Genomic DNA, 24101 nt, shown 5'->3' on the forward strand with positions numbered 1-24101 from the left:
CTGCAATTTATGGCTTCCCTCCCCACGATTTCTCACTTGACCAGCTTTTGTGCAATCTGCAATTTCTTGATCAGGCCTCCTACATTAATGTTCACCTCAAATAGCAAGGACCACAGCACCCGCTGCAAACAGAACATACGTCTAATCACAGAAACATGCCTGTACCATCAGCCCGTGCTTCCTGCCTGTCATCCAATTTTGGATCCAATATGCTACTTTACCTTGGATACTGGCATAGTGGATAGCACTGCTGCCTCACAGCGCCAGAGACCCGGGTTCAGTTCCTGCTTCAGGCAACTGTCTGTGTGGAGTTTTCACGTTCTCCCCATGTCTGCGTGGGTTTCCTCCGGGTGCTCTGGTTTCGTCCCACATTCCAAAAATGTGCGGGTTAGGTGAATTGGCCATGCTAAATTGCCCCTAGTGTTAGATGAAGGGGTAAATGTAGGGGAATGGGTCCGGGTGGGTTGCTCTTCGGAGGGTCGGTGTGGACTTGTTGGGCTGAAGGGCCTGTTTCCAGACTGTTAAGTAATCTAAAAAAATGCATTACCCTCATCAACACTCAAAACATTGACCAAATTTGTCAAACACAACCTGTCCTGAACAATTCTACATTAACTATCCATGATGAATCCATGTCTCTCCAAATGCAGATATATTCTGCCCCTCAGACAGCTTCTAACAACCTCCCCACATTGAGGTTAGACTGATTGGCTGGTGTTTGATTGGGAGAAAGTGAGCGCTGCAGATGCTGGAGATCAGAGTCAAAGAGTGTGGTGCTGGAAAAGCACAGCTGGTCAGGCAGCATCAGAGGAGCAGGAGAATCAATGTTTCAAGCATAAACTCTTCATCAATTATGCTTGAAACACTGAAGAGCTTATGCTTGAAACGTTGATTCTCCTGTTCCTTGGATGCTGCCTGACCAGCTGTACTTTTCCAGCACCATACTCTTCGACACAGTATTTGATTGGTCTATTCCTTTTTTCATTTTTTACTAATGACATTGTAGAAAGTATTATTGGCAAGTTTGCAGATGAACACAAAAAAAATGATGGAGTTCTTGATAGTGAGGAGAATGGTCTCAGGCAACAGCGTCATATTGGTCAGCTGGTAAATTGGGTAGAGCAATGGCAGATGGAATTTAATCCTGACAAATGTGAAATGATATATTTTGGGAGGTCTAACAAGGGAAGAATATACACAATGAATGGTCCCTGGGAAGTACTGAGAGACAAATGGACTTTTGTGTACAAGTCCATAGATTCCTGAAGGTATAAGCAGATAGACGAGATGGTGAAGAAGGCAAGCAGGCTGCTTGCCATCCTTAGCTGTAGTATAGAATATAGGAGAAAAGAAGTCTTGTTGCAGTTTTATGAAACATTGGTTGGGCATCAGATGGAATATGGTATGCAGTTTAAAGAGGTAGGGAGATTCACTAGGATGTTGCCTGGGATGAATAGTCTCAGTTATGAAGGCTGGATTGGCTAGGTTTGTTTTCCATGGAGCAGAGGAAACTGAGGGGGGCTGTCATTGAGGTGTACAAAATTATGACAGACAGACACTGAGTAGATTGTGAGAATCTCATCCACATGGCAGACGTGTCTACGACCAGAGGGAATATGTTTAAATGAATAGTAAGTGGTTTAACATCTGAAAAAAATGTTTTTATGCAAAGTGTGGTGGATATGTGGAACATGCTACCTGAGAGGGTGGTGGAGGCAGATATCCTGGCAATATTTAAGAAGCTCATCCTGGATGAGCACTTAAAATATTTGGGCAGAGCAGGGTATGAACTGAGTGCAGGTAAATGAGATTAGTATGCATGATTTGGAGATGCCGGTGTTGGACTGGGGTGTACAAAGTTAAAAATCACACAACACCAAGTTATAGTCCAACAGGTTTTATTGGAAGCACACTAGTATAGTTTGGTATTTGTTGGTCAGCATAGACATTAGATTAGATTAGATTAGATTACCTATAGTGTGGAAACAGGCCCTTCGGCCCAACAAGTCCACACCGCCCTGCCGAAGCGTAACCCACCCATACCCCTACATCTACATCTACCCCTTACCTAACACTATGGGCAATTTAGCATGGCCAATTCACCTGACCTGCACATCTTTGGACTGTGGGAGGAAACCGGAGCACCCGGAGGAAACCCACGCATACACGGGGAGAACGTGCAAACTCCACACAGTCAGTCGCCTGAGGCGGGAATTGAACCCGGGTCTCCGGCACTGTGAGGCAGCAGTGCTAACCACTGTGCCACCGTGTCGCCCAGTGGGCCATGATGGGCCATAGGACCAGTTTCTACAGTGTATGACTGTATGGGTCAACGTTAACAGTTTTCCAGTCTTCTGGCACCTTGCCAATGGCCAGAGAGGATTTGACAATTTCTGCCAGGAGCCCTGACATTTCCTCCCTTGCCTCCATTATATGTGTTAGGATGAGTAGCTAAGGAAATGTGTGGATATTGCTGGATAGGGAACAAGGGTTGACATGAATGGCCATCTGTGTGTAGAGAGGTGTGAGTGTTGAGGACTAGGGGGCTACACAGTTTCTAAAACAACTGAGTCAAATTCCTTGGGAACTGAAATGGGTCTTCTAAACATCCGCATAAATTATTACTCCTTGCTGACTGTGAGAGATAACAAGGGTCGCTGCAATTTACATTCTGCTCCCAGGTTCTGTGAAGTGTTGTGGTGTAAAACCTGGTTGTGATTTAAACAGCCAAGTGTTCCTCTTCAGCCAAGAATCCTTCGAGAAAGACAGAGAGCAGAATATGAACATGAAGAATGGAATAATAAAATGTCACCCATCCTATCAAATTCTTCCCTGGCACAGATTATGTACAATGTGTCCTCTTACTGACTTTACCCCGCATACTAATCTCCAAGGGAATCGTTGTGCAAAACATTTTCCTGACACCCACAGTAATTGAGCAAAACTCCAGATTTTTTATCTGACTATACATTATTCCATTCTGACTCACTGCCTTTTGATTGCCAATGTGTAAGGGAATTGTGTGTGTCTGTTGCTTTCTGCTTCCCAGGTGGTGATGTTCAGGGTACTGTGATTGGACAGACCTGTAGCAAAGAGAATGCAGAGTCAGGAATCTCCAGACTCAACAGTGTTTTGAAATTGCCACTAAAATATAGTGACAATTATTGAGCCTTCATCACCTGCAGTTTTAGAATTGTACAATGCCCAAAAATCAATATCATATATTCACAGAAATGAAATAACTTACATGCAGTAGGACAGTCAGCAATCATTCTAAGTTGATTTACAAGCCTGAATTGGACATTATACACAGAAGCTAGTTGGCCTGAATCTAGATCATAAGTGGATCTGATACATATTATTTGGATGTACTGTTGGTGCCTGCCATTCCATCACAGATTGCTTGTCCACGTTAATAAAATTAATATTAGCACACTTACCTCATCCAGTAAGGACACAATACTGTGGAACTGGTTAGAAGTACAACTCCTTCAGGTTTCATACAAATAGCACCAAGGAATCATAGAAAAGTAATAACTCAGAAAGAGGCCATTCAGCCTACCATGTCGGTGCCAACCATAATGCCAATCAAACCTAATCCCATCTGTCTGCACATGGTACATGTCCCTGTATTTCCTGCCTTGTCATTTGTCTAATTAGTTCTTAAACTTTGCTATTGTATCTGCTTTGACCACCTCCCGTGGCAGTGTGTTCCAGGCACCGATCACCTTCAGTGTAAAAACCTTTCCTCACACAGCTCCTTTAAGTATTTCCCCTCACCTTAAATCTATGTCCCCTAGTATTTGACATTTCCACCCTGGGAAAAAGACTCCATGTCTCTCATAATGTTATACACTTATATTATGTCACCCCTCAGCCTCCAACTTTCTAGCAATCCAAGCTCTCTTTACTGCTAATATACGTGGGAGTGGTACAGTGGTTTGGTGGCTCAGTGGTTAGCACTGCTGCCTCATGGCACCAGGGACCTGGGTTAAAATCCAGCCTTGGGTGACTGTCTGTATGGAGTGTGCACATTCTCCCTGTGTCTGCATGGGTTTCCTTTGGATGCTCTGGTTTCCTCCCACAATTCAACAATGTACAGGTTAGATGAATTAGCCATGCTAACTTGCCCTTAGTATTCAGGCATGTATGGGTTAGGTGTATCAGTCAAGGATAAATGTAGAGTAGGGGAATGTGTCTGGGTGGGTTACTTTTTGGACGGTTGGTGTGGACTTGTTGGGCCTAATGGCCTGTTTCCACACTGTAGGGATTCTATGCGCAAACCAGGCAACAGCCTGGCAAACCTCTTTTGCATCCTCTCCAAGGCATCTATTTCCTTCCTATAGTGTAGCAACCAGAATTGCATATAATATTCCAAATGTGGCTTAACTAAAGTCTCATTCATTCACCCTTGACAGAAAACTCTTAATGCTTAAATGGCCATCACAAAAGCCTAGAAAATAATCTGACCCAATATCAAGTTGTATGTCGTTCAAGAGTATGATTAGAGTAGGACATTATCTTTTCCATTGGTCTTTATTGCACTCATACAAATAAATTTCTTCCTGATCATATCTAAAGCACTAAATCTTCACAAAAATTCTTTTGAACACATGTTCACATGCACATAGCCAAACAGACAGTCCAGAAATGTTCATTTGTACTTGTCATTTCAATTCTTTAATGTGATTCTGACATCATTACAATTTACTTTCCTATGCTTAATTTTATTTTACTTCACTTATTTTAGTAGTTTGGTTCCCATGGTCTGCTCCATTGGTTAGAAGCCTGTTCACCCCACAGAAGTCTCAAGACTCCTTGTTGACTCAGCACTATAAACTGATGTTAAACCATGTGGCAAAGGTTCCAGTCCTCCTGCACAGTTTTCCACCCTCCCGTCTTGCCACGCCTTGGTTGAGTCACCAGGAGGAGGCATACAAGAGTGGGCTGCCAGTTTTTCCTCCCTTTCCCAGATGATTTTAAGTTATTTTTTCCAGAGCTTTGGATGTACAGATTGGGCTGTCTGCTAAGCCACTTACATTTAATAAGACTTGATTAACTTTTGTTAGGAACTTAGATGTTTAATACCTTAATTACGATTATTACGTAACAAATTTTGCAGGAACTTATCACAAGCATTGAATTGGGTTGAATCCATGACATAATATTAAATAAAGAAGATCTGTGGGATAAAAATAGAGAATCTGCAAACATTCAACAGATCAGGCAACATCTTTGAGCCTGAGAATGGGGTGGGAGGAAAGAACAAAGAGAAAGCTTTGTGCTAGGGTGGAACAGAAAATTCTGGAAACACTAAGCAGGTCAGGCATAATCCTTGGCTCTGTGCTGGCTTACAAACTGCTAGACCTCAAACTTCTTCCAATTTTGATGCAAGGTCATAATTTTGTTTCTGTCTTCATAGATGCTGTTCATCTTACTGATTGTTTCCAGAACATACTGATTTTATTTCAGATTTCCAATGTCCACAGTCGTTTCCTTTTGTGTTTAGATCTGTGGAAGTGAGGTGCTCAGATGCCCTAAAATTCTTTCCTCAGTCGTGCTATCTCATGTTCTTACAGAGGTAGACTCAGTCCTGGGAGAGTCGAAGAGTGTGGTGCTGGAAAAGCGCAGCCAGTCAGGCAGCATCTGAGGCGCAGGAGAGTTGACGTCTCGACCATAAGTTTTTCATCCCGAAACACCAACTCTCCTGCTCCTCAGATGCTGCCTGGCCAGCTGTGCTATTCCAGCACCATATTCTTCAGCTTTCAGCTCCAGCATCTGCAGTCCTCACTTCCTCAGACCTGGGAGAGGCCTGAGTTAAAGTGACATTCAAGATAATGATTTAAGCTTGTTTGTCTGAATTGAGAATCAAACCCTATGGAATTACAATTGCTAATCTGATCCCCTCTTGTGAGGGTCATGTCCTCAATGCCTCCTGAGCATATGCTCGATCCCAGTGACGATCAGAATCCTATGTGTGTTTCTGTGTTGTCATTAGAAAGTAAGGGCAGAATTTACCCAGCATTTGAACATTGTGGGCTATAGCTCAAAAGTTTGGAGAAAAATGAGTGAAACGTGAGATTCTCAACACTGAGAGAAGCAATCAGACTTTTCTCTCAAAGTTTTAGTGGCTGGCAGAGAATCTTGCTCGAAAATAGCAAGGTCCTATTTGCATATATTATTATCTGATTGTCACCTAATCTTGTTTTGTATTACATACAAATTGTTGTTCTCCCATGCAACCAGTGAGAAACTAAATGGCACCAAATCCTGATATAAAAGTCAAAGCTGTTACCTGGCAGCTGCAACTTGCCAGCATCTTCACTGGGGCTCCATGTTGGCAAGTATTCCCAAATACCTTGGGGCACACTGCTTGGGCAGCTACCGTCTGTACTCTCTATCCAAGGAAGCTGATGTTGGTAAGGTACCAGCCTCGCCCTATCATCATTGCACATCTTGGAAGAACCTTTGATATAGTTCACCTTTTCAATACTGCATCTTGGAGTTATAGTTGCCTTACAGTAATTCTGTTGCCAGGATGCTTTGCACACAGGGACAGGCATCCAAACCATGCACCAAAACAGAATGCATTTGAGGACTGTTAGCTTGCTTTCTTAATGCTCACCCATTCTGTGCTTATCTGATGTTCAGAGCAACTCTGCCTTGCCTTACCTTTCGAGACAGTCAGAAAGCCAGGCAGCTTGACATGCTCACCAGCATTGAACAATCAAAGGGCAGACAAGATGGAGTCTAGCACTGTGCCATGTAAATATCACACCTTCAGAATGTAGCAGCATCATATATGGCAAGCACACTGAATATACTTTAACCAAATAGTCTAAAAGCAGTAGTCTGTAGTTCCTTGAAGATGAACTGTCATTAGTCAGGTGACTGGTCTGTTCTCAATCACAACACTTTGCGAGGTGTCCGTCGCATGCAGAGGGCAGGGTTGATAGTTTGGAAGGATAGGGTGCGTGAGAACCATTGAGGGAGGATGCGATTGTAAGTGTGGTAGATCATGAATCTGGTTGGAGATGGGTGCAGTAGCAGAGTTTGAGTACATATGACATAGCAGAGATAAAATGGTTTCATTTAGCCTTGCAGAACATGGAAGATCATTAATCTTCTTGTTGCATTGCATCGTGTTTCTCTGGACTATTGATTCTGCACTGACCCAGACAGCTACTTTGGCAGTGACTGGATCGTGGGCTCCTCTGGCAACCTTGGGTAAAGAGGACAGCCCTCCTCTCAACCAGGATCTCCAGGTTCCACCTGCTAAGCAGGTGCCAGCTTGAATTTCTCAGTCATGTTGTTTGGAGTTGTGCTGCAGATCCTGGCTTGCTGCATTCAAAATGGTGCCATGCTGGTGTTTAAATATGATGCCAGTGACATGGATACCATAAAATCACAGCCACAGTGAGCACTCCTGACCCTGCTAACCACAAGACTGCATGAGAGCAGGACCATTGAGGATGGAATGAATAATTAAAACGGTAAGCAGTAGAGACCTGCGTGAGAAAACTCACCAGACCTCATGGAATGCAACTTTGCATGAAATGCCCCAGAATTGGCACTTAGCCTAGTTTTGGGGAAATTCATTCCTAAACTTTATTTACATCGTCCATGGTTTAATTGGCCCTTCTGAATTTATGTTATGTATTAAGATGATAGGAGTTCTGCCACGACCCCTTTTAAACAAGGAGGAACATGGAAATTTAGCAAAGATCCTCAGAGAGCACATTTCAAACCTACAACCATTTTCATCTAGAAGGACCCGGGCAGCAGATACATGGGAACACCACCACCTGCAAGATCCCCTCCAAGCCACATGCCATCTTGACTTGGAAATATATCACTGTTGCTGGGTCAAAAATCCTGGAATTCTCTTCTAATGGTATTGTGGGTCTACAAGTTTTTTAGATTAGATTAGACTACATTAGATTACTTACAGTGTGGAAACAGGCCCTTTGGCCCAACAAGTCCACACCGACCCGCCGAAGCATATACCACCCAGACCCATACTCCTACATTTACCCCTTCACCTAACACTACGGGCAATTTAGCATGGCCAATTCACCTAACCTGCACATTTTTGTTAGCAAACAGCATTAAGGAGAATCCCAAAGCTTTGAAGTGCAACATGGGACAGGCAATAATGCTAGCCAGCCAGCAATGCTACATTCCATGAACAAATAAAAAAAAACTGGAAGCAACAGCTAAAAGAAATTGAACAGGATTCATATGGAACTAAATAATGACTGAACTTTACTGGAAATATTTGGGTCTTTATGGTATGAGTGATGTGGCATCAATTGGGTGTCCCATAATTTCTTAGGATTTTTTATGTCACTTTGCTGAAAGCTGGTAAGAGCTCTGTCCATGCCTCCACTGCCAACCCCCGAATCCATTTTGCTGAATTAAACCTAGTTAAATTGCTGTTGACATTTAGACCATGACACAATGATTCTGGTGGATTCCAGAACAGCATTAGTCAGTCTGAGAATGTCACTCATATGTTAAACAATGTTGCAGCTGAGTTGCAATGAAGCATCGGCGTGCGTATGAGCTCTAAACAATCACTCAATACATTGCCCATATCTGTGGAAGGGCTAAATTTTATAAAGTTATTTACAGCTCTCAGTGTCAGCTAAATGGTGAAGTTCTAGTTATCTTTTAACTCTTACAAGGCAAATGGATTTTGTTTGTGAGGAAGGTGGTATTGTTATTGGATTGTTACCCCAGATAATGTTCTGAGAGTGGGGTTCAAACTCCATCACAGCAGATGGTGGAATTAGAATTCAGTAAGTATCCCATCTAATTCACTTATGTCCGCTTGGAAGGAAACTGCCATCCTTACTTGGTCTGACCTACGTGTGACTCCAGACCCACAGCAATGTGGTTGACTCTTAAACAGCCTTCTGGGCAATTAGTGATCGGTAATTAATGCTGCCTAGTTAGTGACACTTTCATCCTGTGAATGAGAAAAGAAAAAATGCTTTATAACATTAAAATGTCACACTGTAACAACAGTAAGTTTTTAGCTCATCTTGTGGACATAGGTTTACGAATTTGTTATGTGAAAGTCCTCGTGGTTGCACTTAAACAATTATAGGTGAGAATTGGAGAAACATCTGCATTTGTGTTCTTGTATTCTACATAACAAAATATAGCATTTTGTATCTCTAACAAGATTCCACTGTCAGAGTTGGTTCCTATTGAGGTTTGTATTTTTATTTAGATTAGATTAGATTCCCTACAGTGTGGAAACAGGCCCTTCAGCCCAACAAGTCCACGCCAACCCTCCGAAAAGCAACCCATCCAGACCCCTTTCCCTCTGACTGATGCACCCAACACTATGGACAATTTAGCATGGCCAATTCACCTGACCTGCACATCTTTGGACAGTGGGAGGAAACTGGAGCACCCGGAGCAAGCCCACGCAGACACGGGGAGAATGTGCAAACTCCATACAGACAGTCACCCGAGGCTGGCATTGAACCTGGGACCCTAGTGCTGTGAGGCAGCAGTGCTAACCACTGAGCCACTTTTATTATGTATATAGAATCATTTCTCTTACTGTCGTTTGCCATTTTACTTCGTAAGGTTAATGGACAAAAATGAGAATAAACGATTGAATCCACAGATTGAATTTTTAAAAAAGAAATTCTTGAGATGAGGACAGCGCTGGCTAGGCCACCATGTACAGTCAGAATCAGTTAGAATAATCTTTATGTATACTCAAGTACAGAAGTACAAGAGTACAGTGAAAAGTTTACAATGTCACCCCATATGGTGCTGTCTTAGATACAAAGTACCTCGGGATAAATCTTATACACAAAATACGGAAATAAAGGGGAAAAAAGGAAAGCAAAATTACATTACTGACATTGTTCGTAGTATAACTTAGAAAAATGAGAATAAAGTATAGAAGGTAAGCACTGCAGACTTTCAGTAGATCAGTGCAGGGGGCTTCCACATGTGGTCTGCCCGGGCACACGAGCTGCTGACTACTCACACTGGTTCCCAGTTCAACAACCATCCCCACATTGCTCAGGTCTCCAGCCCATGGCCGTTCCCACTCCGCTTGGGCCTCCAGCCCATGGCCGACCCTGTTCCTCTTGCCCCTCCAGCCCATGGCCGTTCCCACTCCGCTTGGGCCTCCAGTCTGCTACGCCCAATGCCTCCAGCTCACTCTACCTCATGAGTGAACACCAGGAGGGGAGAAAGGGGAAAAGAAGAGGAATATGGAAAATAGATACAAGGAGCAGAGGAGCCCCAGTTGAAGTATCCTACTCTGCCACCATCTTGACCATCCATCCCTAATTGTGCAGAGGGCAATCAAGAGTCAGCCACATTGCTGTTGGTCAGACCATTTAAGGATGACAGTATCCTTCCCTAAAGGATATCAGTGAACCAGATAGGTTTTCTGACAATTGACAATGATTGTCATCATTAGACTTTGAATTCCAGATTTTTATTATCTAAGTATCTTTAATGAAAATCTGCCAATAGTATTCATAGATTCCCTACAGTGTAGAAACAGGTCATTTGTCCCAACAAGTCCATACTGACCCTCTGAAGAGTAACCCATCCAGACCCCTTCCTCTACATTTACCCTTGACTAATGCACCTTACCTACACATCCCTGAACACTATGGGCAATTTAAAATGACCAATCCACCTAATCTGCACATCTTTGGATTGTGGGAGGGAACCAGAGCAAACCCATGTAGACACAGGGAAAAACGTTCAAACTCTGCACAGTTACCTGAAGCTGGAATCAAACCCAGGTCCCTGGTGCTGTGGGGCAGCAGTGCTAACAACTGAGCCACCATGTCACCCAGATGTTACAGGTATTCTAAGCAGTGAAATAATTATTATGAATACATAGTTAGTACATAGTATTTTAAGTATTAATTGCATGTGGTTAGGGAAAAATTGAATAAATATTTGAAATGACTGCTTGCCTGAATTCATAAAAAGGGACATGATCCCTATCACCTTTCTTTTATTGGTTAGTGTAGTGAGTATAGGCGTTGGGAGGTCATGTTGTGGCTGTACATTGGTTAGGTCACTTTTGGAATTCTGCGTTCAATTCTGGTCTGCATGCTATGGGAAAGATGTTGTGAAACTTGAAAGGGTTTAGAAAATATTTACAAGGATGTTACCAGGGTTAGAGGTTTTGAACTACAGCGAGAGGCTGAATAGGCTGGGGCTGTGTTCCCTGGAGCATCGGAGGCTGAGGGGTGACCTTATAGAGATTAATAAAATCATGAGGGCCGTGTATAGGGTGAATCTAAAAACTAGAGGGCATAGGTTTAACATGAAAGGGGAAAGATTTAAAAGGAATCTAAGGGGCATTTCTTTCACACAGAGGTTGTGTGGAATGAGCTGCCAGAGGAGGTGGTGGAGGCTGGTACGATTACAATATTTAAAAGATATCTGGATGGTTATATGAATGGGAAGAGTTTAGAGGGATTTGGACCAAATCTGGACGAGATTAATTTAGGATATCTGGTTGGCATGGATGAGATGGACCAAAGGGTTGTCTCTGTGCTATGCAGCTCTATGACTAACTTGGATGCAGTTTGGACACTGACTACAATATAGGTAAGCACATTATGCAGCCAATGTTAGCATGCATTTGCTAGTTGAGGATCAAGAACTCCATGGACTAATTTGTAGCTTGAAAACAATGTCATTATTGCAATAAATTCCAGACCTAGACCAGAAACCAAATCAATCTAATTCAGCCATAGAGTCATAGAGATGTACAGCATGGAAACAGACCCTTCAGTCCAACCCATCCATGCCAACCAGATATCCCAACCCGATCTAGTCCCACCTGCCACCACCCGGCCCATATCCCTCCAAACCCTTCCTGTTCTTGTACCCATCCAAATCCTTTTAAATGTTGCAATTGTACCAGCTTCCACCACTTCCTCTAGCAGCTCATTCCATAAACGTACCACCTTCTGCGTGAAAACGTTGCCCCTTAAGCCCCTTTTATATCTTTCCCCTCTCACCCTAAACCTATGCCCTCTAGTTCTGGACTCCCCCACCCCAGGGAAAAGAATTTGTCTATTTATCCTATCCATGCCCCTCATAATTTTGTAAACCTCGATAAGGTCACCCCTCAGCCTCCGACCCTCCAGGCTGTTCAGCCTCTCCCAATCGCTCAAATCCTCCAACATTGGCAGCATATTTGTAAATCTTTTCTGAACCCTTTCAAGTTTCACAACATCTTTCTGTTAGGAAGGAGACCAGAATTACACAATATTCCAACAACGGCCTAACCAATGCCCTGTACAGCTGCAACATGACCTCTCAACTCCTGTACTCAATACTCTGACCAATAAAAGAAAGCATACCAAACGCCTTCTTCACTATCCTATCTACCTGCGACTCCACTTTCAAGGAGCTATGAACCTGCACTCCAAGGTCTCTTTGTTCAGCAACACTCCCTAGGACTTTACCATTGAGTGTATAAGTCCTGCTAAGATTTGTTTTCCCAAAATGCAGCACCTTACATTTATCTGAATTAAACTCGATCTGCCACTTCTCAGCCCATTGGACCATCTGGTCAAGATCCTGTTGTAATCTGAGGTAACCCTCTTCGCTGTCCACTACACCTCTAATTTTGGTGTCATCTGCAAACTTACTAACTATACCTCTTATGCTTGCATCCAAATCATTATGTAAATGACAAAAATTAGAGGACCCAGCACCGATCCTTGTGGCACTCCACTGGTCACAGACCTCCAGTCTGAAAAACAACCCTCCACCACCACCCTCTGTCTTCTACTTTCAAGCCAGTTCTGTATCCAAATGGCTAGTTATCCCTTTATTTCCGTGAGATCGAACCTTGCTAACCAGTCTCCCATGGGGAACCTTGTCGAACTCCTTACTGAAGTCCATATAGATCACATCTACCGCTCTGCCCTCATTAATCCTCTTTGTTACTTCTTCAAAAAACTCAATCAAGTTTGTGAGACATGCTTTCCCATGCACAAAGCCGTGTTGACCATCTCTAATCAGTCCTTGTCTTTCCAAATACATGTGCATCCTGTCCCTCAGGATTCCCTCCAACAACATGCCCACCACCGATGTCAGGCTCACTGGTCTATAGTTCCCTGGCGTGTCCTTACCATCTTTCTTAAACAGTGGCACCACGTTTGCCAACCTCCAGTCTTCCGGTACCTCACCTGTGACTATTGATGATACAAATATCTCAGCAAGAGGCCCAGCAATCACTTCTCTAGCTTCCCACAGAGTTCTCGGGTACACCTGATCAGGTCCTGGGGATTTATCCACCTTTACCTGTTTAAAGAAATTCAGCACTTCCTCCTCTGTAATCTAGGCATTTTGCAAGGTGTCACCATCTATTTCACTACTTTCTATATCTTCCATACCCTTTTCCACAGTCAATACTGATGCAAAATACTCGTTTAGTATCTCCCCCATTTTTTGCAGCTCTACACAAAGGCCACCTTGCTGATCTTTGAGGGGCCCTATTCTCTCCCTGGTTACCCTTTTGTCCTTAATGTATTTGTTAAAACCCTTTGGATTCTCCCTAACTCTATTTGCTAAAGCTATCTCATGTCCCTTTTTTGCCCTCCTGATTTCCCTCTTAAGTATACTCCTAATGCCTTTATACTCTTCTAAGGATTCACTCGATCTATCCTGTCTAGACCTTACATATGATTCCTTCTTTTTCTTAACCAAACCCTCAATTTCTCTAGTCATCCAGCATTCCTATACTTACCAGCCTTTCCTTTCACTCTAACAGGAATATACTTTCTCTAGATGCTCGTTATCCCATTTCTGAAGGCTTCCCATTCTCCAGCCGTGCCTTTACCTGCAAACATCTGCCCCCAATCAACTTTTGAAAGTTCTTGCCTAATACTGTCAAAATTGGCCTTTCTCCAATTTAGAACTTCAACTTTTCGATCTGGTCTATCCTTCACTATTGTATGGTTTATATCATATGATTCACAGATTTCATAAAAGTCAAGATTTTATCACTCTGGATAACTAGATCACTAAGTCACTACCAGGCTTCTTAATGTACAGGGTAATACTCTTGTCAAGTATCTATATAGCTATTTTACTCACATTGTGCTATGATTTAAATAGCCAGATCATGTACTGTGAAACTTTAGCTATAACACTGCAACAGGATTAGGAAACTTTTTTATTGTATGATAAAAGTGGATTAATGTTCTTGAATTGGGCTAATTTTTTGCTGGCCCATTGGGAAAATGCATGCCTGAACTGAAAATCTTATTGCCAGAACTTGCTGTTCAGAATTAATCTAGATATTTGAGGGCTGTTAGTGGAACCTATCATGACTCCACAGACAGCTGGTGTGATCCATAATGAGCCTCCTGCCTCACTAGCAATGCCCTTCAGAAATGTCCCAAGAGTGCATCTGGGACTGAGGAAACAGTTGCAAAGACAATTGGGGAAGCACTTCTAGTCCTACTATCCAAAGGAAGCATTATTTTTTCAAAACTTTGAATAAATTGAGCAGAGCGGGATCATTGTATATTTCCTCCACCATGAATTAATTTCAAGATGTACTCCTAAGCATATCAGCCTCTCATTTACATATTAGAGTAACCTAACCACTGATGTATGCAGTCACCTTGAAGAATGAGCCCTAGGTATATAGCTGATTGGTACAGGCTGTCTGATGCTGATTTTGTACACAATGTGCCCCTTCTTGTCTGAAAACAAGTATAATTATACTAATTTCTAATGTTTTACATTTGTCTCTATGAATAGTTTTCTTTCAAGTGCCTCAGTTACATAGAGAGTGCTGTACTGGAAATTCTTAGTTGTGTAGGAGGCAGTAACATAGGAACATAGGAGGAAAAATAGACCATTTAGCCAGTCCATTGAGTCTATACTACTGTTCAATTAAATCATGGCTGATTCTCTCCTCAATGTAATTTCCCCATGCTATCTCCGTGCCCCTTAATGAGTGAATGAATGATTTATTTATTGTCATATATTTCTGGAAGATACATTGAAAAGCGTTTTGCCACCACAATCTGGCGCCACTATGAGGTACAATAAGGATAAAAAGAAATTGATTTCATTAGTCTCCAGAAATCTATCACTTTCTATCTTGAACATGCTGAAGGATTGAACTTAAAGAGCTCTCTGGGGTAAAGAATTCCAAACATTCCCTACCCTATGAAATGCCTCCAGATCTTGGTCTGAAATGGCCTACCTCTATTCTGAGCTAATATCCCTTGGTTTTAAACTCACCAACCATATCTTAGCTACATCCCCACTGACTGCGCTGTAAGAATTTGGAAGTTTTAATGAGATCACCTCTTATTCTTTGAAACTCTGGAGAATTCAGCCCCAGTTTTCTCAAACTCTTCTCATAAGAAAATCTTGCCATTTCAGGGATTTGTCTAGTGGGCCTTTGTTTCACTCTGTCAATGTAGCAGTTGCATAATTTATTTTTCAATCTTAAAAATGACAGACATGTATATTAGCAATATATACTTTACCCTTGTTTTTCTTATTCTTAGAATGAGCCATTTTTATGCTATCCATTATGCATGTATCTCAGACCATATGCTCAAACCATGTGAAGTTGTGCAGGTGTTAAAAAAAATCCCAGAAACACTGTCAAACACAGTCTCTGCTGAGTGTTTTATTAAGAACGAAGACTGGCATAGAAGATATTTTGAGAATAAATATGCACCAACATGTATAATCACGAGGATTCATATCACTAAACACATAAGGCATGTTGAAAGGCTCCCGACACTCAGACTGATGTTATGTGTCAAGATATTCAGTGGTTTGAATGTTAGTAGGTGGCATGATAGATAGTTGTCTGGTTACACATTGAGCTAATGCAGCACTTCTTTCTTGACAGTTTCGGTATGAATCATGATGGAATAGGAAACTCCTGTGGGACAAAAGGTCATGAAGCAGCAAAGCTTATGGCAGCTCACATTACTGCCAACACCAATCCATTCTCTTGGTCTACGTGCAGCAGAGATTATATCACGAGTTTTTTGGAGTAAGTGCCCAGTAGCACGGCAAATTAGATTACCCAATTTATTGAAAAAAGTAATCATTATTTGTTGCCATAAGTAAATACAGTATTAATTGGTACAGTTGTACTTGCAGCTCACTGAATAGTTTACGCATCAACATCACATAAGTAGGTTTTGATGAATGTAATGGATAAGTGCTTAGTTTTAAAGTAAATACTTTTTTTCAAATTTGTTGATCCAAATCTAAAGTAAGCACAGATTTGTAGAAGTGAAAATGGGCTGGTGAATTCTTAATTTTTCTTCTTTTAGATTTTCTTAATTTTGTTGTATTAGCTTTGTTCAGTCTGTTATTGTGATACAGCTAGTATAAAACAGTAGTCATTTATTCAGACATTGAGAAATTGTGTCCACAAGAGTTTGAACTGTTTTGTTGAATTTAGTTTTGATTTGTCGTTCACATTACCGTCATGTTTAAAGAGAACTAATTAATTGGTTCTGAAGTTTGGAGAAAGATTGTGGAAAATGCCCAGTGCATTAAAACTGCATCAGTATTGTTTATTATAATTTCTGCTGTATATTTTGCAGAGGATAAATGACGTGAAGTTCATTATTGGTCTTTTGTTAGTTAAATATTGATAGCAGCACATTTGTAAAAATAATTCTGTTTATCCAAACCATGCAGGCCCTGACTGTTGCGTTCATACTCAGATTGATTTTGATTTCTAAAGATAATACAGATTTTCAAACCAACAAAAAGCACCAAAATGTTAATTTCCATTATCAGCAGCAGAATGCTGAGTGGTGATCAGTTATAACGGCTTATTCTGTACCGCTGACATGTGGAACTAATATTCTGCACTGTATAAATAATAGCTTACTGGTCCTGTGGGGGGGTTTATGCAATTTGGAAACAGAGTGGGGGGTAATCACTGAAGCTTCCAACCCAGAAAGAAGTGTGCTTTTGAGAAATACTGAGATCTGTCTTTAACACTTGACCACATGCTCGGGCACTTTTTTTCTCTCTCTCAGAGTGGAAATGCCTGCAGAATGCTATAGACTTGTCCTTAATAAAACAACACTCCAGCTGTGTACAATCCCTGCAGGCAGAAACAGTATTTAACATTTCTTTTCCACAACAGACCATTTGGCCCAGAACTCACACAGTCTCGTACAAACATAGTCTGAATGCTACTGGCATTGAATTTAAAAGTTTTAAACAAAGAAGTAACGACCAAAACTAGTGGGCAGAAACTAACTTTTAGAGGCAACAAATAGCTCTCTGCATGTCCACTTACAAAAGGATTGTATAATTTTATATTAAAACTATGCAAGGTGAGTTTACTGATCTGAATGTTTATGTGACAGGAGCATTGCAGAATCAGGATTCTATTTGTCCAGGTCCTGCACAGTCAGTCCAAAGATCTGTATGCAAAATGTTTTCACATGTTCTAGCTCCCAACATGCAGTCTGTCACAGACCGGTTTTGCTGCTTGTCAGCAAGATTATGTGATGCTGTTAAGAGGATGTCAGACGTTATACAGCTCTTCAGTGGCTGTCAGATGTTGTGCGGCTCTTTAGAGGATGTCAGGCACTGTGGAGCTGTATGGGGGATGTCAGATGTTGTACAGATGTTTTGAAGATGTCAGGCATTTTGCAGGTGTTTCAAGGATGTCAGGCGCAGTGCAGCTGTTTTGTGGGTGTCAGATACAGTTCAACTGCTTAGAGGATGTCAGAGATGTGTAGCTCTTTAGGGGGTGACAGAGACTGAACAGCTGTTTAGGGGGTGTGAGGCAATGTACAGCTGTTTGGGGGTGTCAGAGACTGGACAGCTTTTTAGAGGGTGTCAGGCACTGTGCAGCTGTTTAGTAGGTGATGCAGATGTTTAGAGAATGTCAGATGCTATACAGCTGTTTAGAAGATGTCGGATAGTGTACAGATGTTTGTGGATGTCAGGCAATCGGCAGCTGTTTAGAGGGTGTTCCACACTGTACAGATGTTTGCAGAATGTCAGACGCTGTGCAGCTGTTTCATGGAGACAGCATCTTTTTATGGCAAAGTGCATTTAATGCAAAGAAGGTTTTCTTCACAATCCCAAATCTGGCAGCTTGACAATGTTAGAGCAGCAAGATTTATGACTTAGCAGTGCCTGGTTCATGAGAAGTGAGATTTAGGAATGTTGGTTTCTGCCCCTTCCCATTAGAGAGAAACTGCTAGTGCCTTGGTGGAACTGGTGTTCTATTTCACTCATAGAGTCATAGGGACGTACAGCATGGAAACAGACTCTTTGGTCCAACTCATCCATGCAGACCAGATGAACTAACTGAGTCCCATTTGCCAGCATTTGGCCCAAATCCCTCTAAACCCTTCCTATTCAAATACCCGTCTAGATGCCTTTTAAATGCTGCAATTGTACCATCCTCCACTACTTCCTCTGGCAGCTCATTCCATACGTGGACCACCCTCTGCATGAATAAGTTGCCCCTTAGGACCATTTTAAATCTTTCCCCTCTCAGCTTAAACCTATGCCATCTTGTTTTGGACTCCCTCAGCCTGGGGAAAATATTTTCTCAATTGACCCTCGAACCCTCCAACCCAGCAACATCTTTGTAAATCTTTTCTGAACCCTTTCAACTTTTACAACATCCTTCCTATATCTGAGAGACCAGAATTGCACATCAGTGGTGAATAAGTTGTTGGAGGGGATCCTGAGGGATAGGATTTATATATATTTGGAAAGGCAAGGATTGATTCGGGATAGTCAGCATGGTTTTGTGTGTGGAAAATAGTATCTCACTAATTTGATTGAATTTTTTGAAGAAATAACGAAGAGGATTCGTGAAGACAAAATGGTGGATGCAATCCATATGGACTTCAGTCAGGGGTTTGACAAGGTTCCTCATGGGAGACTGATTAGCAAGATTAGATCACATTGAATACAGGGAGAACTAGCTATTTGAATACAGAACTGGCTCGAAGGGAGGGTGGTGGTGCACAGTTGCTTTCCTTGAAAGTGGAGTCACAGATGGATAGGATAGTGAAGAAGGCGTTTGGTATGCTTTCCTTTAATGGTCAGAGCATTGAGTATAGGAGTTGGGAGGTCATGTTGCGACTATAGGGGACATTGGTTCGGCCACTTATGAAATATTGTGTGCAATTTTGGTCTACCCTCCGAAAGGAAGGATGTTGTGAAACTTGAAAGCATTCAGAAAAGAGTTATAACATGTTGCCAGGGTTGGAGGATCTGTGTAATAGGGAGAGGCTGAATAAGCTGGGGTTGTTTTCCTTGGACCATCAGAGGCTGAGGGGTGACCTTATAGAGGTTTATAAAATCATGAGGGGCAGGGATAGGATAAATAGATGAGGTCTTTTCCTGGGGTGGGGAAATCCAGAACTAGAGGACATAGGTTTAGGGTGAGAGGGGAAAGATATAAAAGGCATTTTGATGGATAGATGAATGAAAGGGTTTAGAGGGAAATGGGATTGGATTAAGTTGGGATATCTGGTCATCATGCACGAGTTGGACCGAAGGGTCTGTTTCCATGCTGTACATTACTATGACTCTAAGGCCTAACCAATGACTTGTACAGCCACAACATAACCTCCAAACTCATTTACTCAATGTACTCATCAATAAAGGCAAGCATAGCAAACACTTTCTTCACTATTCTATCTACCTGTGACTCTACTTTCAAGAAACTATGAACCTGCACTCCAAAGTCTCTTTGTTTAACAACACTCCCCAGCCCTTACCATTAAGTGTATAAGTCCTGCCCTGGTTTGCCTTTTCATAATGCAGTACCTCACCTTTCCCAAAATAAACTCCACCTGCCACTCCTCAGCCCATTGGCCCATCTGATCAAAATCCCATTGTACTCGGAGGTAACCTTCTTCAGAATCTGTTTGGATGAAGTTCACAACACAGAATCAGATAAGTTAATCGTTGTTTTAAGCCTGTCCAATAGAAAGGCTGCAGTAGTGCGTACAATGGGTTCTTTCTTGATTATATGTTTTTGGAGATAAGTATCTTGATTAAACTTGAAATATAAGCCATAACTATTAATTTAACCTGGTGCAATATTTTGTAGAGGAATAAGACGGTGTTATTTTCTGGGTCTGTAGATTGTGAAGGAGCAGAAATGGCCTTTGCAGTGATATGTACTTCTTGTCATATGTGGGAGTTTAAAGAGAGTTTAAGGGTTACTGCGGATTATATCTGCCATAAATGCTGTTGGGTGTGAATCTCATCAGATCAAATGGATTGGTTGGAGAGACAGTTAGAAGCGATGAGGAAGTTGCAACAGCAGCAGTATGTTGATGGATGACAATCATAGGAAGGGGGAAAGTCTCAGATATAGTCAGATAGATGGGTTAACTCCAGGAAGGGTAAGAGTGGTAGGCACCTAGGGCAGGAGTCTTTTGTGGATATACCCATTTCAAACAGGTATGCTGTTTTGGAAAATGTAGGGGGTGATGGTTTCTCAGGGGAACGTAGCACGAACAGCCAAGTTTCTGATATTGAGACTGGCTCTAATGCGACGAGGGTACGTCAGCTTCCAAGAGATCAATTGTGTTAGGGGATTCTGTAGTCTGAAGTACAGACAGACATTTCTGTGGCCAGCGGAGAAAAAGCAAAATGGGGTGTTGTTTCCCTGGTGCCAGGGACACGGATGTCTCAGAGAGGGTACAGAATGTTCTCACGGGGGAGAGGGACCAGCAAGAGGTCATTGTCCACATTGGAACCAACGATATAGGAAGGGAAAAGGTTGAGATTCTGAAGGGAGACTACAGAGAGTCAGGCAGAAATTTAAAAAGGAGGTTCTCTAGGGTAGTAATATCTGGATTACTCCCAGTGCTACGAGCTAGTGAGGGCAGGAATAGGAGGATAGAGCAGATGAATGCATGGCTGAGGAGCTGGTGTATGGGAGAAGGATTCACATTTTTGGATCATTGGAATCTCTTTTGCGGTAGAAGTGACCTGTACAAGAAGGACAGATTGCACCTAAATTGGAAGGAGACTAATATACTGGCAGGGAAATTTGCTAGAACTGCTTAGGAGAATTTAAACTAGTAAGGTGGGGTGGAGGGGGACCCAGGGAGATAGTGAGGAAAGAGATCACTGTTGTGGTTCTGTTCGCCAAGCTGGGAATTTGTGAAGCACTGAGGATGTCACCTAGACAGGGGACGAAACTTTTGCAACACAAATTCCCAGCTCGGCGAACAGAACCACAACAACGAGCACCCAAGGTACAAATCTTTTCACAAACTTTGAAAGAGATCAATCTGGGATTGGTACAGTTGAGAACAGAAGCGAGTCAAACAGTCAGGGCAGGCAGGGGCAAGGTAGGACTAATAAATTAAACTGCATTTATTTCAATGTAAGGGGCCTAATAGGGAAGGCAGATGAACTCAGCACACGGTTAGGGACATTGGACTAGGATATCATAGCAATTATAGAAACATGGCTCAGGGATGGGCAGGACTGACAACTTTATGTTCCAGGATACAAATGCTACAGGAACGGTAGAAAGAGTGGCAAGAGAGGAGGGGGAGTGGCATTTTTGATAAGGGATAGCATGACAACTGTGCTGAGGGAGGATATTCCTGGAAATACATCCAGGGAAGTTATTTGGGTGGAACTGAGAAATAAGAAAGGGATGATCACCTTATTGGGATTGTATTATAGATCCCCTAATAGTCAGAGGGATTTTGAGAAACAAACTTGTAAGGAGATCTCAGCTATCTGTAAGAATATTGGGTAGTTATGGTAAGGGTTTTTAACTTTCCAAACATTGACTGGGACTGCCATAGTGTTAAAGGTTTAGATGGAGAGGAATTTCTTAAGTGTGTACAAGACAATTTTCTGATTCAGTATGTGGATCTACCTACTAGAGAAGGTGCAAAACTTGACCTACTCTTGGGAAATAAGGCAGGGCAGGTGACTGAGGTGTCAGTGGAGGAGCACTTTGGGGCCAGCGACCATAATTCTATTCGTTTTAAAATAGTGATGGCTATGTACATGATCTGGCTATTTAAATCATAGCACAATATGAGTAAAATACAAGATGTATAATCCTGTACATTGAGAAGCCTGGTAGTGACTTAGTGATCTAGTTATCCAGAGTAATAAAATCTTGACTTTTATGAAATCTGTGAATCATATGATATAAACCATACAATAGTGATGGAAAAGGATAGACCAGATCGAAAAGTTGAAGTTCTAAATTGGAGAAAGGTCAATTTTGACAGTATTAGACAAGAACTTTCAAAAGCTGATTGGAAGCAGATGTTTGCAGGTAAACGGATGGCTGGAAAATGGGAAACCTTCAGAAATGAGATAACAAGAATCCAAAGAAAGTATATTCCTGTCAGGGTGAAAGGGAAGGCTGGTAGGTATAGGGAATGCTAGATGACTAAAGAAATTGAGGGTTTAGTTAAGAAAAAGAAGGAATCATATGTAAGGACTAGATAGGATAGATCGAGTGAATCTTTAGAAGAGTATAAAGGAAGAGTATAAAGTATACTTAAGAGGGAAATCAGGAGGGCAAAAAGAGGACATGAGATAGCTTTGGCAAATAGAATTAAGGAGAATTCAAAGAGTTTTTACAAATACATTGAGGACAAAAGAGTAACTAGGGAGAGAATAGGGCCCCTCAAAGATCAGCAAGGTGGCCTTTGTGTGGAGCCGCAGAAATTGGGGAAGATACTAAATGATTATTTTGCATCAGTATTGTTGTTTGGAGTATTTCATGAATTGAGCCTAATGGCGGTAAGGAACCATGATAATAGATCCAGGCAGGCTGGTAAGTGACTTAGTGGGGCTGTTGGAGTGGTGCTGCTGCCCTTTTCTTCCTCGGTGGTGGACAGCACAGGTCTGACAGACAGAAGAAACTTTATTGCACAAAGTGTTCAGCTTGAGGAGAGGCCTGCTCCAATGCAGGAGAGGCTTGGTAGGAATAAGCGCAGATGAAACTGCTCAACTCTGGACTGAAGTCACTTTGACTTATTTAGCAATTCATCCCTCTCCAAAATGACTGAATGAAGCAGGAGCCACCTGGTTTCATCAGGGCAGCACCACATTCAGAGGTCTGTCATGGTCCAGGGCCACTTCCATACCAAGAAGTGTCTATGGAGACTGAGCAACCTTTCTCCTTCTAGCACTGAAAGAACGATTAGGAACTGCAGAAGATTATGATGTAGAACTTAGCACTTTCATCAAAGGAAAGCAATAGGGAAAAATTCTAAGCACCTGTAAAACATTAAATTTGATTGAAACTCTTATGATTTTGGGCAGAACGATTCGTTCAGGTATAATAAGGTTATGTGGAGCTTGGTCTCCAACCAGATTGACCAGTTCCTCCTGAAGGCTGGACTTCCTGTCACTGAGGTGTAGCAGCCCCCTGTTCGCCAACTTAACTAAAGTGACCAGATTAACCTGCTCACAGCATATGATGGTAGGCTGGGGTTGGTGGCGGGCTTCCTTGGAGCAAGTCAGCTTCCGGCCATCCTTTCCAGGATGGGAACACTCCATTTCACTGGAAGCAATAGCCCAGTGAGCCATATAGGGAAATGTTTAAACTAACTTCAATTTTAAGGATCCTGTTTTACTGCTGAACTCTTGCTTGTGGTTAATTTCTCAGTGATGTTGGAGGCAATAATCTAATTGCTTTGACTGATATTGAAACTTTAATAAATCTTTTTAAAGCCAGCTGAAACCCATAAAAAAAGAACATAAAAGCACATGTCCCTTTAACAACTTGCTTCTACATATAGTTTGTCTTTAATAAATGGAGGTAATTCTGGGATGCAACCACATGAAGAATGGAGCCTCAAAAGCCCGTCATTTGCATTTCGGATGAAGATCCTACACAGAATAGTTTGATCCAGATATTGCTTTTCAGATTTTGGGCCACAAGTAACCTTCATAGATTTTTGGTGGAGTTCTTTGGTAACATTACTCTTACCTGTCTCATTGTATGTGGAAGCTGGGGAAAGAGTTCAGGAACTGTGCAGTATCAATCTGTATAAAGGCTGCCCTAAAACGTTTAGGTTTTCACTGTGCAGCTGTATGTTTTACCT

The 24101-nt window shown here is 42.0% G+C and overlaps 1 protein-coding gene across 9 annotated transcripts in view; it reads left to right on the top strand.

Annotated features, from left to right (window-relative positions):
* Positions 1-24101, top strand: part of adamts6 (ADAM metallopeptidase with thrombospondin type 1 motif, 6) — a 339528-nt gene that overhangs the window by 168684 nt on the left and 146743 nt on the right. For 8 of the 9 annotated variants that reach the window (XR_011960687.1, XM_072570764.1, XM_072570790.1 and 5 more), the window contains one exon: positions 15902-16048. The exons of the other annotated variant lie outside the window; for it this stretch is intronic. Coding sequence is in view for 7 of the 8 variants with exons in the window: in XM_072570764.1 (XP_072426865.1) it covers positions 15902-16048 (147 nt within the window). In the remaining variant the exon portion in view is untranslated. The remainder of the gene's footprint in view (positions 1-15901; positions 16049-24101) is intronic. 9 annotated transcript variants of the gene reach the window in all.

Source organism: Chiloscyllium punctatum, chromosome 1 (assembly GCF_047496795.1).
Source record: "Chiloscyllium punctatum isolate Juve2018m chromosome 1, sChiPun1.3, whole genome shotgun sequence".
Classification (NCBI taxonomy): Eukaryota; Metazoa; Chordata; class Chondrichthyes; order Orectolobiformes; family Hemiscylliidae; genus Chiloscyllium; species Chiloscyllium punctatum.